Source organism: Cebus imitator, unplaced genomic scaffold (assembly GCF_001604975.1).
Source record: "Cebus imitator isolate Cc_AM_T3 unplaced genomic scaffold, Cebus_imitator-1.0 Scaffold79, whole genome shotgun sequence".
Classification (NCBI taxonomy): Eukaryota; Metazoa; Chordata; class Mammalia; order Primates; family Cebidae; genus Cebus; species Cebus imitator.
The window spans coordinates 1747296-1765047 of record NW_016107394.1 but is presented as its reverse complement, the minus strand read 5'-3'; the positions used below and the strand labels follow the sequence as shown (position 1 = coordinate 1765047).

Here is a 17752-nt window from a genome sequence, read left to right as displayed (position 1 = left end):
ATAATGGCGCATGCCTGTAATCCCAGCTATTTGGGAGGCTGAAGCAGGAGAATCTCTTGAACCCAGGAGACGGAGGTTGCAGTGAGCTGAGATCACACCACTGCACTCCAGCCTGGGCAACAAAGTGAGACTCAGTCTCAGAAAAAAAAAAAGAAAGAAAGAAAAGAAAAAAAACTGCCTGTTCCATTTGAGACCCGATGCCTGGAGCCACTTGGGGCACTCCACCTGTCCCCCAACAGGGAGGGTGCAGAAGGCTTGTGGTTCCCACCACTTCCCTTGCGGAAGCCAGTACCTTCTGTCCTCTCCTGCTCTTATGATCCCCTATTCCCCTAGCACCCAGGGTTTATATCTGTCCCTCCCTGGAAGCACCGAAGACTCATTCCACAAGAGGACTGCAGGGAAAGGGGGCGACCCCTGGACCTGGAGTCCTGCTAAGGGCCATATCAGCTGAACACTCCTTGATCTGCCCCTGTCCCAACCCCACAAGCCCTGTGAGGTGATACCCAGGCCTCTCACCGTGGCAGTCGAGTCCCTTCATGAGTGGCCCCTGTCTTCCCAATGTTCCCACCCTGCAAGCTCTGCCAGCCTAGATGACATGTCTTTCCCTCTTCACATCCTCAGATTCCCACCTCCAATACCTTTGCTTTTCCCATTCCTGCTGCACAGAAGTCCATTCCCATCCGAAATGCCAGTCTTTTCTCTCCCAGTCTCCACTTGCTGACATCTTAGTCTCCTATTCATCCTGCAAGACCCTGTTCACGTCACTGCCCCCAGGAAGTCACCCATGTTCCTTCCAGCAAGGACGGTCCTCTCTCTTCTGAACCTCCACATCTATCTTACGACTCTCAGTGCCAAGCACTAGGAATGGCACAGACTAAGTGTCGATTCATGTTTATTAAACTATACAGATTAACACTGCAATTTTCCAGATGAGGAAACTGAGACCCAAAGAGAGACAGCAACTGGCCTAGGGCCACCAGCATGCAGATGCCTGCCATGATGTCTCTGCTTCTTGTGTCTGTGGGCCTCATGGAAGCACTTCAGGTATGGGCATCCCCCACTGTCCCCATCCCAGCAGGGAACTGAGCCATCGGCTTCTTCTGAACCCTGGATGGATAAAGAGAGAGAGAGGGAAGAATGCCCGATACTTCCCTTGGGGATCACTCATCCTAAGGGGACAGCCCCAGATGCTAGTCTTAGGGAAATTATAGCCAGAGGTTCCCAATCCCCTTCCCCTCCAGGTGTGTTTGGGGCCCTTGGTGCCTTTCTCAGTGGAGGGCAGAGCTGGATGGCAGGGGACTTATTCTCCCAGGGGCCTATCCTCTCAGTCCCTGCTGCTCCTGCCCCATCAGGCCCAGAGTCACACCATCACACACCGAGACCTCTTCTCTCAAGAGATGCCGCTGGACATGGCCCTGACCTCCTTTGATGACCAGTACGCTGGCTGTGCCACCGCCATGACAGCTGCTCTCCCGGATCTCAACCACACGGAGTTTCAGGCCAACAAGGTATATGCAGACGGCTGGGCACTAGCAAGCAGCCAATGGCAGGAGCGCCAGGCCTGGGGTCCAGAATGGAGCCTCAGCCCTACCAGTTCACCTCCGCCACCTCCAGGCTTCCGCAATGAGCATGGGGTGGCCCTCCTGGCCTACACAGCCAACAGCCCCCTGCACAAGGAGTTCAACGCAGCGGTGCGTGAGGCAGGCCGCTCCCGGGCCCACTACCTCCAACACTTCTCCTTTAAGACACTCCATTTCCTGCTGACTGAGGCCCTGCAGCTGCTGGGAAGGAGGCAGCGTCCACCCCGGTGCCACCAGGTGTTTCGAGGCGTGAACGGCCTGCGCTTCCGACCAGCAGGGCCTAGGGCCACCGTGAGGCTGGGGGGCTTTGCCTCCGCTTCCCTGAAGAATGTTGCAGCCCAGCAGTTTGGTGAGGACACCTTCTTTGGCATCTGGACCTGCCTTGGGGCCCCTATCAAGGGCTACTCCTTCTTCCCTGGAGAGGAAGAGGTGCTGATCCCCCCCTTTGAGACCTTCCAAGTGATCAATGCCAGCAGACCAGCCCAGGGGCCCGCCCGCATCTACCTCCGGGCCCTGGGCAGGCACAGCACTTACAACTGCGAGTACATCAAAGGTAGGAGGGCAAGCACTAGTCAGCACCTGTGCGGAAGGTGGGTCTTCCCCATCCACCAGGGACTTGGGCAAACCCAAGCCCCTATCTCCTGTGTCCCAGGGATACATAAATACAGCCAGTCACATTCACCAGCTCACAACCCCTTCCATCTAAGGGGAGACATAACCTTCTGAGGGGTGCACTTCCTGCCCCTTGGAGGGATCTAAGCCACAGCTGGCCACTTGCCTGCTAGAAGGCTAAAGGGGGTATTCTGGCCAAGGCAGGGGTCTCTGGCCATTTGTGTGGGCGAGCCGACCTGGTCGGGCTTTTCTCCTGGTTGGAGGCTGGAAGGGAATTATTTTCCAGCCAGATTACTGACACCTAGACTGCTGTTGCCAGAATTGAGTAGGATCCCCAACCTCAGTTTCTGAGAAAAGTGCATTTAGAAGATGGAAGAGGGATTCTGTGCTTCAGGGTGTGCTGGGTGGGGTGGTGGGGGCAGGAAGACAGCAGTCGGGTGCTGTGCCCCTAAGGCCCAGTTCAGGCTGTGATCAGGAAGTGGTGGACTCTCCTCCTGTCCATGCCCCAGCACAGGCCAGAAGAGGAACCATGAGGATGGGCCCAGGTTCTTAATTTCTGAAGGGCTGTAGGCTTCACTTCCTATTTTGGACAGCATCAGGAGTGTGCATGAATTGACAGAAGGTGATGAAGGCATGTGAAGAACACAAACCAGGCTGTGGCAAGGCATGGAAGAAGAAGCAGTGAGTGCGGCAGGGAGGCAAAGTTACAGGCCCAGGGAGCAGGAGTGCCCCAGAGTGGACCGTAGCTTTAATGGCCCACTCCCTTCTGGCCCTGCTGCTTAGGGGTTGAGGCAAACCTAGTCAAGGGAGATTCCACCATGAAAGAGCAGAATTAGGGGGTTATGCACCAACTTCTCCTAGAACGAGTCAGGAATGGACCACCAGGGTTTGGGAGTCCCTTTCCATCCTGAGAGCTCCTGAGCCTTTCATTCTTTACTGTTTCTTTTCCATAGACAAGAAGTGCAAGTCTGGGCCTTGCCATCTGGATAATTCAGGTAAGGCCTGTAGGCACCTGTGGGACTCAGTTCAGGGATGAGCAGACTGCCCTGGGCTTGGCCCCATCACCTGGATCTTTTTATGTCACAATGGCGCTATCTCGGCTCACCGCAACCTCCGCCTCCTGGGTTCAGGTGATTCTCCTACCTCAGCCTCCCAAGTAGCTGGGATTACAGGTACATGCCACCATGTCCGGCTAATTTTTTGTATTTTTAGTAGAGACAGAATTTCACCATGTTGATCAGGTTGGTCTTGAACTCCTGACCTCAGGTGATCCACCTGTCTTAGCCTCCCCAGTGCTGGGATTACAGGCATGAGCCACTGCACCTGGCCCACCTAGATCTTTTTATAAGAAAACAACCTTATAAATTAAAAAAAAAAAAAAAAAAAAGTGCACTCTCTGAAGTGGCACCTTGGGGATTGCCAGCCTCAGCCAGGGAATGTGTGTGTGGGAGAGCAGATGGTTGGGGGAGCGACACCTGCTCTCCAGGCTGAGTCTGCCTGTCCCTTGCAGGAAAAAGCCAGTCATCAGGCCCCTGAAAGATTCAGGCTGCACTGAGCTGAGGGACGGAAGGGCTGCTCCCCACAAAGTCCTCCTTGGGTCCTTCTCTGCCTCCCAGTGCAGAACCCAATGTCTCTGTAACTGCCCTCAGGGCTCCCTCAAACCCACCTTGGAAGGTCACGAGGCCAAGCTTTGGGTGCTGGAGGCCTGGGCTGCGGTCCAGGCTCTGCTCTTTGTCTATGACCAGCCCATTCTTTCTCTGTGCCTCAGTTTCTCCATGTGTATAAATAGCAAATTGGACCAGATGATCCCCAGCTGTGACTCTTCTCTTCCCTTGGACACTTGGTGTCTCTAGATGGGAATGGGCCATTTCCAGGGAAGAAACAGTAGTTCCTCCCCAAGCCTTGGGTGCTCCCTTTGTCCTTCAGAACTCTGTGAGTGGGCAGGAAGGACCCCCCCCCAGCTTCCTCTGATCCACTCCAGGTACATCATGCCATTCATCCTCACCACACCCCAATGGTACTGTCATCACCTCTGTTCTGCAGATGACAGAACCAAGGCACAAAGGTGCAAAGAGGAGACAGCAACCGACTCGTACCACCCAGCTACTAAGAACTGGAGGCTAGGGAGTCTAGCCTAGCTCTAGAGCCAAACTCTGAGCCACCACACTAGGATGGTCCCAGCACCTCCCCAGACATCATCTCTTTTTTTTTGAGTCTTACTCTTGTGATGCAGGCTGCAGTGCAGTGGTGCAATCTCAGCTTACAGCAACCTGACTTCCCAGCTTCAAGCGATTCCTTCCTGAGCCTCTCGAGTAGCTGGGATTACAGGAGTGGGCCACCACGCCTGGCTAATTTGTTTAGTAGAGATAGGGTTTCGACATGTTGGTCAGTCTGGTCTCGAACTCCTGATCTCAGGTGATCCTCTCGCCTCAGCCTCCCAAAGTGCTAGAATTACAGGCATGAGCCACAGCACCTGGCCTTCATCTTGTCTTTACTGCACAATAATCTATGGGAAGGAGGCAGAACAGGAAGCATTACCCTCCTTAGATGGTCAAATGAGACCCAGAGAGAGAAGCTACTTGCTCAAGATGACCGTGAGTTAGTGGCAGAGCCAGGACCAGAAGCCAGGTTTCCAGCCTCCAACCCACGCATCTCTGAGTTCTGATTATCTAATTCTAGGCACTGGAAAGTTTAAGATTTCTCCTCCAAGTCCACCCCTCACCTTCTCCTACCAGAGTTGAGAGAAGCCAAGTTCAGCCATAGCAGATCCCACTCCGATCTTGAATCCATGTTTCATCCCACTCTGCAGCGCCTTATTCATGCCAATAGAAGGCAGAAAGTTAGACCCAATGATCTCTGGAAGAGCAAGTGGGGCTTAAATTGGTCTCTTCATCTGTCTACCTTCCTAAATTATTAAAAAAAATTTTTTTTGAGACATGGTCTCAGTCTGTCACCCAGATTGGAGTGTAGTGGTGCTACCACAACTCACTGTAGCCTCAAACTCTTGGGCTCAAGTGATCCTCCCACCTTCAGCCTCCCAAGTAGCTTGGACTACAGATACACGTCACCACGCCAGGCTAATTTTTGTATTTTTTATAGAGAAGGGATCTCCCTATGTTGCCCAGGTTGTCTAAAATTTTTTTAAGCCGGTCAAATTTAGCAGTGGGGGGACTGTACATCAACTTCAGTGACACTGGTGTTAGTAAGTTCTGATAACGCACTACCATTGGACCACCCCTCCTTAAACTTGATCTTCTCCTTTGCCCGTGGCAATTTTAAGTCAGTCTGTCCAGCTCGCTCTGCCAATCTCTCCACCTTGTAACTGCATGTCCCCACTTTGCTCCTGTGCCCCTAAATACCTCTCTCTCTTTCCCCACCAACCCCTCTGCCTGTTTTCTCTGCAGCCATGGGGCAAAGCCGCTTCTCTGCAGTCTGGGCTCTGCTGCTACTGCTCTGGTTCCTCACGGTGAGGCCCTTTCCAGATGCTCCAGGCTTCCCTTAATGCATGAGACACAGGACAGCCTTGCCCACCATCTCTGCCCAGCTTGAGGATGTTGGCCATGTGTGCTTTCAGTGTAACCAAGATTCCTGGCAACCCCATCTGCAAGGAACTCCAGGACCTTCTCTGGTAGCTGTCAGACCTGCTGGGGGAGAAACAGGAGACACTCTGGGGACTGAACTTACCCAGGGCTCTAGGAGTGAGACTCTGAATAATGGGTTGGGGCCAGTAGGGAGATTGGGGGGGGGACTTCAAGACAGGCAGCAACTCACTTGGAGATAGAAAGGACTTTTGCTGATTTGGGGGTAACTGGAGAGGAAAGCATTTGGCCGTGATACCTGCTGGTGTTATTCAGATGCCTCATATGTCCATCTGCAAAGCTCCCGTTCACTCCTCCAGGAAGCCTTCTCTGACCTCTCCCACTGGGCTGGGGTAGGGACCCTGCCTCTACGCTCCCATACAGAGCCCTGGATGCTTCTCTATACCACGTGTCATGTCTGTCTGCCATGTCAGACTGTAAGCTTCCTGAGGGAAGGGACTGGGTCTGAGGCACAGAGGTGGTATCAGGAAATGTGTGAATCTCAGAAAGGAAAAAATGCCTATGAGTGGCTGGTCCCTGCACTGCCCCTGCCTTGGACACTGTGAAGCTCTCACTGTCCATGTGTGGGAATGGGGTGGACAGTGCCTAACTCCAGCACACTGAGAGCAGGAGAGAGCTCTTGTCCTCTGCCAGCACTGCAGTCAAATCCCAGTCATTATTTTTGTCAGTACAGGTGTAATTTCTGCTCTAATCATGATTTCTGAGGCCCCTCGCATCATGGCTCATGGTAGCCTTGAACTCTTGGGCTCAAGTAATCCTACCACCTCAGCTTCCCAAGTAGCTGGGACTACAGATGCGTGCCACCGCACCTATTTTTTCTTTTATTTTTAGACAGAGTTTCACTCCTGTTGCCGAAGCTAGAGTGCAATGGTGCAATCTCGGCTCACTGCAACCTCCACCTCCTGGGTTCAAGCAATTCTCCTGTCTCAGCCTTCTGAGTAGCTAGAATTATAGGCGCCCACCACCACGCCTGGCTAATTTTGTATTTTTAGTACAGACATGTATTTTTCCATGTTGGTCAGGCTGGTCCCAAACTCAGGTAATAGGTAATCCACTGCCTTGACCTCCTAAAGTACTGGCTTTTTTTTTTTTTTTTTAAGATGGATTTTCACTGTTGTTGCCCAGGCTGGAGTACAGTGTTGTGATCTTGGTTCACTGCAGCCTCAGCCTCTTGGGTTCAAGCGATTCTCCTGCCTCAGCCTCCTGAGTAGCTGGAATTACAGGTGCCCACCACCACACCTGGCTAATTTTTTGTATTTTTAGTGGAGACAGGGTTTCACCATATTGGCCAGGCTGGTCTCAAACTCCTGACCTTGTGATCTGCCCGCCTTGACCCCCTCAAAGTGCTGGGATTACAGGCGTGAGCCACCACACCCAGCCATAATTTTTGTATTTTTTGTAAAGACAGGGTCTCCCTATCTTGCCCAGGTTGCCTAATTTTTTTTTCTTTTTAAGCTAGTCCAATTTATCAGTGGGGGGTTATATATCAACTTTAGTGAAAGTGGCATTCATAAGTTATGATAACCCACTACCATGGACACCACTAATACCCAGACAGCTGGGGAAGCATTCTTTCTGGATGTGTCGTTAAGGGAGATTGGCATGTGAGTTGGTGGACTGAGTGGGCAAGTTCCAGTCTCAATGTGGGACGGCATGGAGAGGACAAAAAGGCAGGCGAAAGGCAATTCATGCTCTTTCCTAGAGCTGGGACATCCTTCTCTTACCATTGGACATCAGAACTTCAGGTTCTCAGCCTTTGAATTCCAGGACTTGCACCAGCGGCCATGAGACAGACCTGAAGTACAGACAGATCTGGACCCCCAGCTTCCACCACCACAGACCTCAAGGGTAATACTGGATATCAAGGAGGTGCTAGGTACACGCTTACTTTATTGAATTGGGAATTTGGGGCCAAATGTCCATAGGGCCTCCTGTCTGGAAACTAGACTGAGAATCCCCAATCCTTTTCCCTGCGCCCCTAGGCAGGGAAAGGTAAGAGCCAAGGCCCTGCAAAGCAGCCACCTAGGAAGGAAGACAGGAAATTGTGGCAGTTCTGTTTCTCAAAATAACCAGCATGCTCATCATGGACAGCTCTAATACCCAGCACCAACAATTCTGTGCCTCCAAGACTGTACTCTGTGACATTGCCTTTGTAGAGTTCCTCTTTTTTTGGAATTAGGTCTCTGGACTTCCTTTAGTTAGGGTGTGTAGACAATGAGTGCTCCCTCGTGGATTGTGAAGTCAAGTGTCCAGGGTCTTAGGAGTAGTGGGGAGACTGGCTGGCCTAAAGACCAGCAGCCACTTGGCCTTGGCTGTCCCTTTCTGGAGGGGCTGTGGCTGCAGCTGATCCCTGTGACTTAGTCCCAGTCCTCACAGGGCCTGCACCAGCACCAGGAGGCTCATGACCAGGGCCATGGAGAAGAAGATGCCCAGGAAGAAGCGGTCCATCACACGGGCCAGGCGCTTCCAGTCCTCATGGCAGCGCTGGGCAGCTCGGTGGCTGTGGAAGGTATTGGCAATGGTGGCTACATGACGCAGCAGGGCTTCCTGGCGGCACAGACACCGTGGCTCATGGCAAGGGCCCTCTGGGTGGCCAGCCCCTCCCTCAGGAGGCTCAAGGCTAAGGGATGACTCATGTGGCCTGGACTGCCCACAGGGCTCCCCTCTTTCCCGCACACACAGGCCCCGTGCCAGGTGTCCCAGCAGGAGGGCCCTAGCCCAGGCTGGCACTGGGTGGGCACTGGGACCACAATAATGCAGGTTCATGATAAGGATGGTGAGTGCTGTTGAGAATGTGACCATGGTCATAGTGGCCATGTAGTACTTCCCTGCAAGAGAGAGAGCCAATTGAGACTCAAAACAAAAGCCTGTGGATCCTGAGCCTCCTCTGCACAAATGGAAATAAGCCCAGCATGAGGCTCTCCTGACCCTCCAAGCCCCATGGATGGAAGCAGGAAGGAGGTAGGGGCCTAGTTCTTCCCATCCTTCATTCCTACATGTGGGTCATCAGAAGCTACTGCTCCCTAATTGCTCCCCTCACCGCTGCAGGCTGTACTCATACACAATCCAGAAGAGTCCTGCTCTCAAATAACGATGGGCATGAGCTGGGGCAAGATACACATCCTTTCTGTACAAATGGAGATAGCTAGAGGGCCTGCTTCCTAGGTTTGTGGTGATGCTTACCTGAGTTAATTAATAAAGGTTAAGTGCTTAGGGGAGTGCCTGGCACACAGCGAGCACTCAATAGATTTTGCCTATTAGTAGGCTCTGATGTTCCACCACCAAGTAGGCCTTGTTCCACCATCTAATCCTTTCCTCGGTCTGAAAATCAGGACACGTTCCCAGGACGCCCCTCTCACGCTCTGAAGCGGGGCCATTCCGCAGACCCCGGCCCAGTCGAGGCCCCACCCTGGGGGAACCCCCCGTGCATTGTCACCCCCCCACCTGCCCTGCGCCCCAGCTGCTCACCAATGAGTGGCACACTCTCGGCCGGTGGCATGCTCTCGGCTAGCAGCAGCTGGAAGACCGTCAGCGCCAGCAGCACGGTGACGCCCAGCGACACCTTCTCGCCAGAGTCGGCGGGCAGGTGGAAGGCGAGCGGTGCGAGCAGTGAGATGAGCACGCAGGGCAGCAGCAGGTTGCATACATAGGCAGCGGCGCGGCGGCGCAGCAGCAGCGTAAAGGTGACGTCGGGGTAGGGCTCGGAGCAGCAGCCGTAGGTGAGCACGCGCCGTCGCGCCGGCATGCCCAGCACGCGCCACTCCACGTTCTCCACGAAGTCTGCCAGGCTGGCGGCGGCGCCGCGTGGCCGCACATCCAGCTGGTGCCCGCCGTGGGTCCAGGAGCCGAACGTCAGGCCGCAGCGCTGGGCGTCGAACGGGAAGGCCGCCACGTCCACGCGGCACGAGCTGCGCGTGATGGCCGGTGCGTCCCAGCGCACGGCGCCGTCATGGCGCAGGACCACGTTGGTGCTAGCGGAGCCTGGCGGCTGCGCATCCGCCCTGTGGACAGGCGGGGCGGGGCTCACCCAGGCTGTTCTGCCGAAGGAGTGGCCGGCCGGGAGCCCACGGCAGACCCCCAACTGACGGAAACCAAAACTTCTCCCCAGAATATTGAGGCTGGTGAAGTTCGAGACACTCACGACGCAGGGGTGCACCCGGCCCCAGCCTCTGCTGGCCTGATGGCAGGACATCACTCCTTCCTTGCTGGAGACAGCACTTGCTTATCCAAAGGGCACCAGCAGGCACCAGAGGAATCTGGGAACAGATTTCACCCTCTTCCCACTTTTTCCTGCCTTTTAAAGGCTGGAACTGCCCTCTCCTTTGTCTTGCCACTATTTACAATTTATTGGCTCTTTCTTGAATCTCTATTTAAACAAGGCCCCTAAGCCGCTGCCCTCAGAGAAAAATACTTTTGAACTAAGGCCTCTCCTGTGAGGGGTACAGCAGGTTAATAAACTTCTGCTTTTCTTTCGTTAATTTTATTTTTGTTTTCAGAACAAAGCCACATAGAGGGTGATGTGCACCTAGAGAGACCCACTGCCTTTCAAGGGCTGGAAGGGGTGGTGCCTGAAGGGCCCAGAAGGGACACAGACTAGCTAAAGGATGTATAAAAAGGCCTCTGCAGGCGGGGCACCGTGGCTCACCCCTGTAACCCCAGCACTTTGGGAGGCTGAGGCGGGCGGATCACAAGGTCAAGAGATCGAGACCATCCTGACCAACATGGTGAAACCCGTCTCCACTAAAAATACAAAAAAATTAGCCAGGCGTGGTTGTGCATGCTTATAGTCCCAGCTACTCGGGAGGCTGAGGCGGGAGAATTGCTTGAAACTGGAAAACGGAAGTTGCAGTGAGCTGGGATTGCACCACTGCACTCCAGCCTGGTGATAGAGCAACACTCTGTCCCCCCAAAAAAAAAGGCCTCTGCAGAACCCAGAAGTACCTCTGGGCCATACAGTGACTTCCCTTGGGGGCCATCTGCAAAACATGTAGAGGGGTTCCCAGAGAAAATATGCAGAGCTATATGTTGGCTGAGAGACACGAAACTGGTCAAGGAGACAATAAAGCAGTGTTCCAGAGGGCTATGTCCTGGAGGAAAGAGACCCTTAGGCTCTTGAGAGAGCCTTGAGAGACCTGGAGCTAAAAGTGTGCCCTAGAGAGGCCCTTGTGATTCAGACATCTGCCCTGGACCACACAGTAGGTTCCCAGGAGACGTTCAGCCTGGGCTGGTCTGGGATAGCCTAAAGTGGGGGTGCCATGGAGGGGCTGTGAGTGCTGGGCAGCTTAGAAGGGTCCTGGGGGAATGCTTCCAGGGCAGCATGGCAACTGGGTTAGGTGGTAGGGAGAGGGCATCAGTGCACACTCAGGGCTAAGGGCAAGTCTAGAGAGGGGTAGGAGAGGGGAGGGGCCCAGATAGGCAGTACTTGTTATAGAGTACGATGTCTGGCCGCCACACAAGACTGCTGGGGATGCGGATGGCATCCAGGCCACCATAGGCATTGGGGTCCCATCGAAGGTAGGCATCTGTCCACTCCTGCCGTATCCACAGGTACAGAGTCAGTACCTGGTTCCGTTCATCCTAGTCGGGGCAGGGAGTGGCAGAGATGTGGACATGTATATGTATATCTTGCCCTGTTTGTGCACACTCACCTGCAAGGCTCTGGTCAGCACCCACAAACCCAACTTGTCCATACTGTCCAGTTCCCACCCAGGCCTGACCTTGCCATGTAACCTTAGTGGGCTCTTCTTTTTTCTGGGCCTCAGTTTCCTCAGCAGTTATATGGGGTAAGAATCCCTGCTTAGCAAGGATTCAGTAAGTTCAAGTGTGCAAAATGTTGGGTAGAAGGTAGGCACCCAACAGTCAGTACCCCATAGTTAGTAACCGTTACTGTTGTTGTTAATATTTACAGAAAAGGGATTCCATGGAGAAGAATCCCAGTCTCTCACCCCTTCATTTCTTGACACTGAGACAGCTAAGATTCCACAGCTGTATCACCACCACAACGCACCATGTCGATGATCTGGGACAGTGTCACCTCCAGCGTCACATTCAGAGTCTGGTCTGTGTCTGCCACAGGTCTCAGGGCACTTGTGTAGTTGGTGAACAGGTCACGGAAGAGCTTGAGAGCCAGCCGGCCCTCAGCTCCCAGGCACTCTGGAGGGGCAGTAAGGAGGGTTGTCCATCCCAGGCCCTAGTCCTGGGGCCTCTGCTCCCACCCTCCACTGCCAGGGCTGGGGCCCTGTCCTTATGAATGCCCTCCTAGTGTCTGCCCTCTCTTGCTCTAGCTGTGGCTCTAGTTTCTCCCTGCAGGGACACATGAGGTAAAGGCCGTGGAGTGAACTGGTCCTATCTTCTGGCACCAGGCTGACAAATTTATCCTCCATCCTTCCCTTTCCAAGGACCTGGAGTCTGTCTGCCTTTCCACAAATGTGGGAGCAACCCAAATAAGCCCCAAGAGTATAGACTTTCACCCAGGGATTCTGAACCCCACTGCTCTGCCCCCTCGTCTCTCTTAAACCTGTTTCTGTTAGGGTTATAACAAGAAGGGCCCATAGCCCACCCCCTCCATTCTCCCGTTAAGCCAAGCTTGTAACAGAAACAGCCTCAGGCCTTGTAAACAGGGCACCTAGATTTTGGGATGTGGTCGCACGTGGCTCTCAAACCCAAGATGTTGACCCCAGTGAACAGGACGTCAGCCCTAAGAACCAGAATAGTTTTTCTTAGAATAGTACCCGACTACCTGCAAACCCCTATATAACCCCCATAGTCTGTAAGCCCGGCGGCTGCCTTCTTACCACTGCCTGTGGTAAGACAGCCTGGCAGGTTAAATAAACTTGCTAAACCTGACCCTGGGTCTGTCTCTCCTTTCTTTCGAATAATCTTACAATTTCCACTTCTCCATCTCAAGCTCGTTTCTTCAAAACTTCTGATACGATGGAACATTCCCTCTTTCTGAAAACACACTTCCCTAGGCTTTCCTGACACACACTGTCGTCAATCCCAGAACTAAAGATTCTTCCTGAGAATCCCGTCCTTGGCTCCCTTCTTTTTCTTTATCCCAGATTTTTCTCTTGAGCTCCAGACCCAAATAGAATACAGTCTACTCCTGGGTTTCCCACAGGCATCGTAAACTCTGAGGGAACAAAATATGAACTCAGTTCTTCCCTCTATGCTCTGAAACTTGCTTTTTTGAGACAGAGTCTCGCTCTTTTGCCAGGCGCCAGGCTGGAGTGCAGTGGCCGATCTCAGCCCACTGCTCACTGCAACTTCCGCCTCCCGGCTTCAAGCAATTCTCCTGCCTCAGCCTCCCAAGTAGCTGGGACTACAGGCGTGCACCACTACACCTAGCTAATTTTTGTATTTTAGTAGAGACAGGGTTTCACTATGTTGGCCAGGATGGCCTCGATCTCTTGACCTCATGATCCACCCGCCTCGGCATCCCAAAGTGCTGGGATTACAGGCATGAGCCACTGCACCCGACTGAAAACTGCTTCTTATCCCATGTTCCCTATCTTAGCAAACAGCATGCCCTCAGCTGGACTAGTGACCTCAGCTGGAAATGTGGGAATTATCCCTCCCTTCTCCCTCTCCCACCTCCTCCCTGGAGAATCCAGTCAATCTCCAGATCCTGTCAGATCCTTCCAATCCTCCAGATTTCGCTAAACATTGTCTTGAGTCCATCCTCTACCCTCCTGGCCAGGCCCCTCCCCTTACTGCTATCCCCTCCTTGAGGCTCACCTTTCCCTACCCGTTCCATGCCCATAGACCATGCTTTTAAGCATGCACATCTGACCAGGCCAGGATGCTGCTGAAACCTTTCAGTGCTCCCCATTGTCTGCAAGAGAAAGTCCTGGCCTGGCCGGCAGGCCCTTCAGCATCTGGCCCCTCTGATTTTCCTAGCCCCGTCTCTGGAGTCTCCCTGCTCACTGTTCCCACCCCAGCCAAGCAAGTCTCCTCTCAGCCTCTTCAGCACCCTTCTCCTCTACACTCCCTGAATAGAGAGCTTGCTCTCAGAACAGGTACTGAGGAGAAAGACAAGAGAGACCACATGGAGAGGGATTTGGGGAGGACGGGAATAGCAGCACTACCAGGAGAAGCCAGGGATGGGGTACTGAGCTTCATACCTGAAGGGAGTAGAAACAGCAACAGAAGGCCCAGGCTGAGGTGGTGGCTCCGGAGCCCCATGGCCCTGCCACAGTAGGAAGTGGGGCAGGTCTCTGGGTGTGAGGCCTCCTGGCCAGACCTAAGGCAAAATTAGGCCCAGCTGGCAAGGATGGTATGGACAGTACCTAGAAGTCAGAAGTAAGACTGAGATCTGTGGTGGGTCCAGCCACCCTCTAAGGTGCCCTGCAGCCCCTCCTGTCTTCTGATCCTCCAATTGCTTGCCCCTGGACTTGAGTGCTTGGTCCTTCTTCTCTGCTGGGCCTTGTTTTTTCTGGCCTCTGCCTGCCCTTTCCTATGCTCCCCACCCACTTTGCCTTTTGTTCTGCCTCTGCTTCCTTGTCTTTCCCTCTGTAATTTTCTTGGTCTCTCTGCCTCCCTGACTCTGATTGTCCCCTGTCCACTTCTTTCTACTCTCTCCCTTTCTCCTACTTCTGTTTCACCCTTCCTTCCTTCCTTCTTCCATTCCCCACACCTGGACTCTAGATGAGCCTGCTGATCTCTCAGCAGAACAGGGAACAGGGACTTCCCTTGATCAGCCTAGAGGAGTCCAAGGCACAGGACAACACCCCTCCCTCTCTGTCCTTTCATTAGCTTAATTACACATGTGCATTACACAGGTGTTGAGACACCTGTGCCCATGACAACAGAGCAACGAAAACTGACACCTCAGGCCTCTGGGGCCTGAATTATTCAAACACTGTAAAAAGCAGCACACAGACCCAAACTCAGGTCAGGCCACCCTCGGGGGTTGGAGAGTACAGGTATGCTGGGTCAGAGCATGTGGAAGACCAGGGCTTCAGAGTGTGAGGGGCCAGTGTCAGTGGATGGGTAACTGTCCTCCCATCTTAGCCACCATTGCCTGAATTCTGGAGGTGGAGGTTCTCCTTAGACCTACAGCTCTTCTTGCAGTGCAGGACTAGACACTCCAGGCTAGGCGCTTTGGGCCAAGCAAGCCCTTCCCTCCTAGACGGAGTGGTGTTGAGCCTCAGGCCACTCCAGGTAACTCAACGGAGCAGAAGATGGAGCCCACATCCTCTCCTCAGACTCCCTGTAGTCATTCCCATCTGAGCCTCAGTTTTTTCACCTTGCCCAAACACTGTGGGCAGTGTGGCAGGGCAAGCACAGTCTTCAGAGTCACTTTCAGCCCTGTCTTATGAGTACTCTCACCTGGGTAAGATATTGAAACTCTCTGGGTTTCAGTTTTCTCAGTCTGGGTAATGGGATTAACAGTGCTCATCCTGAACATTGCAAGGATCAAGTGAGATAACCTGATAGTGCGAGGCACTGTCTAGCAGAGTGCCTAAGGTACAGCAAGTCATCAACAGTCTTTACACTGTGGTCCCAGTGAGGTAGTCAGGCTATCCTCAGGAACACACATTTAGAGTCACAGGTATTTATTGTGCACAGAATTTTGATTATTTTTGATCAAGTTAACGAGCTGCCTGATCAACAGCAGCAGCACATACTTCCCTGGCAATCACGTCAATAGCCATGACTTCGGGCATCGTGAATGTGCCAGTGATTCCCTGCTCTTCCTTGACTCAGTTCCCTCTCCTAGATACTATGCTTATCTCCAACCACCTTCCTAACATTCCCCTCTGGATGTCACACAAGCATTCACATGATTTCAAACTGAAGCCTCAGAAATCCAACATTCACTCATTCAAACTAGTAGAGGGGAACTGTCCTTAACTTGCTAAAGAACAACTACCAAAAAAACCCTGCCACTAGGGTATACTTAATGGTGAGAAACTAGAAGTTTTCTCCCTAAAATTAGAATAAAGATGTCCCCCTCTCGCCACTCCTATTCAACATCATATTGAAGCCCTAATTAGTTCAGTAAGACAAGAAAAGAAGATAAAAGTTTGGGAAGGAAGAAATAAAACTATCTTTGTTAACTTTTTTTATTTTGAGATGGAGTGTTGCTTTGTCACCAGGCTGGAGTGCAGTGGCATGATCTCAGCTCACTGCAACCTTCACCTCCCAGGTTCAAGCCATTCTTCTGCCTCAGCCTCCCAAGTAGCTGGGATTATTTTTGTATTTTTAGGAGACAGGGTTTCAACACCAGCCAACTGTTTTCTTTTTCCTTCCTTCCCTCCCTCCCCGCTTCCTTCCTTCGTCCCTCCCTATCTCTTTCCCTTCCTTCCTCTTTCCTTTCTTCCGCTTTCCTTCCTTCTTTCCTTTCGACGGAATTTTGCTCGTCACCCAGGCTGGAGTGCCGTGGCGCGATCTCAGCTCACTGCAACCTCTGCTTCCCGGGTTCAGGCACTTCTACTGCCTCAGCCTCCCGAGTAGCTGGGACTACAGGCGCCTACCACCACAATCCCCTAAATTTTGTATTTTTAGTAGAGATGGGGTTTCTCCATGTTGGCCAGGCCTGTCTCGAACTCCTGACCTCTGGTGATCCACTCACCTCGGCCTACCAAAGTGCTGGGATTACAAGTGTGAGCCACCGCGCCCAGCTCAACTGTTTTCTTATATACCAGCAATGAACAATTAGAATTCCACACTAAAAACACATTGCTGGCCAGGGGCAGTGGCTCATGCCTATAATCCCAGCATTTTGAGAGGCTGAGGTGGATGGATCACCTGAGGTCAGGAGCGAGACCACCCTGGCAAACATGGTGAAACCCCGTCCGTCTCTACTAAAAATACAAAAATCAGCCGGGCGTGGTGACATGCATCTGTAGTCCCACCTACATGGGAGGCTGAGGCAAGAGAATTGCTTGAACCCGGGAGGTGGTGGTTGCAGTTAGCCGAGACCACGCTGGGAGGGGAGACCCCTTCACCTTCTATTTCACCTCCTCCTTCCCCCTTTCCAGAAGGGAAGGAGGGTGAAAAAGGAAAAAAAATGAAATGAAATAAAATACCAACGAGCTGAAAAAATGACTCCCTCTTTAGTTCCCAGCATCTCTGCTATCTGCTAACTTTGAAAGAGCTGCAAATGAATGTTATCTCTGCCGGCTGGAGCCAGGCACTGGGTCACGCCCCCACATCTCCACAGACCAGGCTCCCTCCTGGAAACACCTCTGCCAACAAACAGCTTGCTGCTTTTGTCCGGTCTCTGTAAGCCCCCTTCCCTTGCCGTCCCCCTCCACCTCAAGCTGCGTATGAATTAGCAAATCAATGAAGTCAAAAGATTGTATGGTCAGAAATCCAGCAAATGGACAATGACATAGTTCTGCCCGTTTCTCCTTTAGCATAAGCCTATAAAAGGGGAGAGAAGCTGCAGCTCCTGGAGCTCAGTGAATGAGGCTGCAGCCCACCTGCAGCTCCTGGCTGAATAAAAAGCCACTTCCTTCCTCAGTTCGTTGTTTCAGAGGTTTGTTCCCCGCCGTTCCTGCTTCAACACCACTGCGCTCCAGCTTGGGCAAGAGTGACACTCTGTCTCAAAAAAACAAAAATAAAATACACACTGCTATTTTAATTAGCACCAAAAAAATTGAATATATATAACTTGATCAAGACAGTTGCAGGTGGGCAAAAAAAAAAAAAAAAAAAAAAAAAAAAAAAAAAAAAAGAAAAAAAAAAAAAAAAAAAAAAAAAAAAAAAAGAATACATATAACAAAATGTGTACAAGATCTATATAAAGACAACCACACGATTCTGATGAAAGATAATGTTTACAAACAGCTACATGAGTAGAGAGAGATGTAATATTCATGGGTAGGAAGACTCAATATCGTAAGATGCCAGTTCTTTCCACCTTGATATATACATTCTATGCAATCTTTTTTTTTTTTTTGAGACAGAGTTTCGCTTTTGTTACCCAGGCTGGAGTGCAATGGTGCAATCTCG

The 17752-nt window shown here is 52.2% G+C and overlaps 2 protein-coding genes across 3 annotated transcripts in view; one reads left to right on the top strand and one right to left on the bottom strand.

Annotated features, from left to right (window-relative positions):
* Positions 1-5915, top strand: part of ART1 (ADP-ribosyltransferase 1) — a 9266-nt gene extending 3351 nt beyond the window's left edge. Inside the window, exons 2-5 of one of the 2 annotated variants that reach the window (XM_017532879.2) lie at positions 708-1044; positions 1353-2133; positions 3146-3187; positions 5597-5915. In XM_017532879.2, the coding sequence (XP_017388368.1) occupies positions 982-1044; positions 1353-2133; positions 3146-3187; positions 5597-5694 (984 nt within the window). In that variant the 5' untranslated portion in view covers positions 708-981 and the 3' untranslated portion in view covers positions 5695-5915. Of the gene's footprint in view, positions 1-707; positions 1045-1352; positions 2454-3145; positions 3188-5596 lie in introns of those variants that run through there. The other variant, XM_037740077.1, reaches the window with a different exon arrangement.
* A 1746-nt stretch (positions 5916-7661) lies between these two features.
* On the bottom strand, positions 7662-15884 carry CHRNA10 (cholinergic receptor nicotinic alpha 10 subunit). The gene is made up of 6 exons (XM_037740076.1): positions 14427-15884; positions 13915-14079; positions 11799-11944; positions 11214-11368; positions 9260-9792; positions 7662-8619 (listed from the first exon to the last, which is right to left on the bottom strand). The coding sequence occupies exons 2-6, from the start codon at positions 13973-13975 to the stop codon at positions 8162-8164; spliced, it is 1353 nt and encodes a 450-aa protein (XP_037596004.1). The 5' UTR covers positions 13976-14079; positions 14427-15884; the 3' UTR covers positions 7662-8161.
* Positions 15885-17752: the final 1868 nt, after the last annotated feature.

Bases quoted from the DNA above. Each gene is read 5' to 3' on its own strand.
- CHRNA10 (XM_037740076.1), bottom strand. From the start codon at position 13,975: ATGGGGCTCCGGAGCCACCACCTCAGCCTGGGCCTTCTGTTGCTGTTT. The intron at 11,945-13,914 runs GTATGAAGCTCA...CTGCCCCTCCAG, and splicing joins GCTGTTTCTACTCCCTTCAG to AGTGCCTGGGAGCTGAGGGC. The intron at 9,793-11,213 runs GTACTGCCTATC...GCCTGTCCACAG, and splicing joins GACATCGTACTCTATAACAA to GGCGGATGCGCAGCCGCCAG.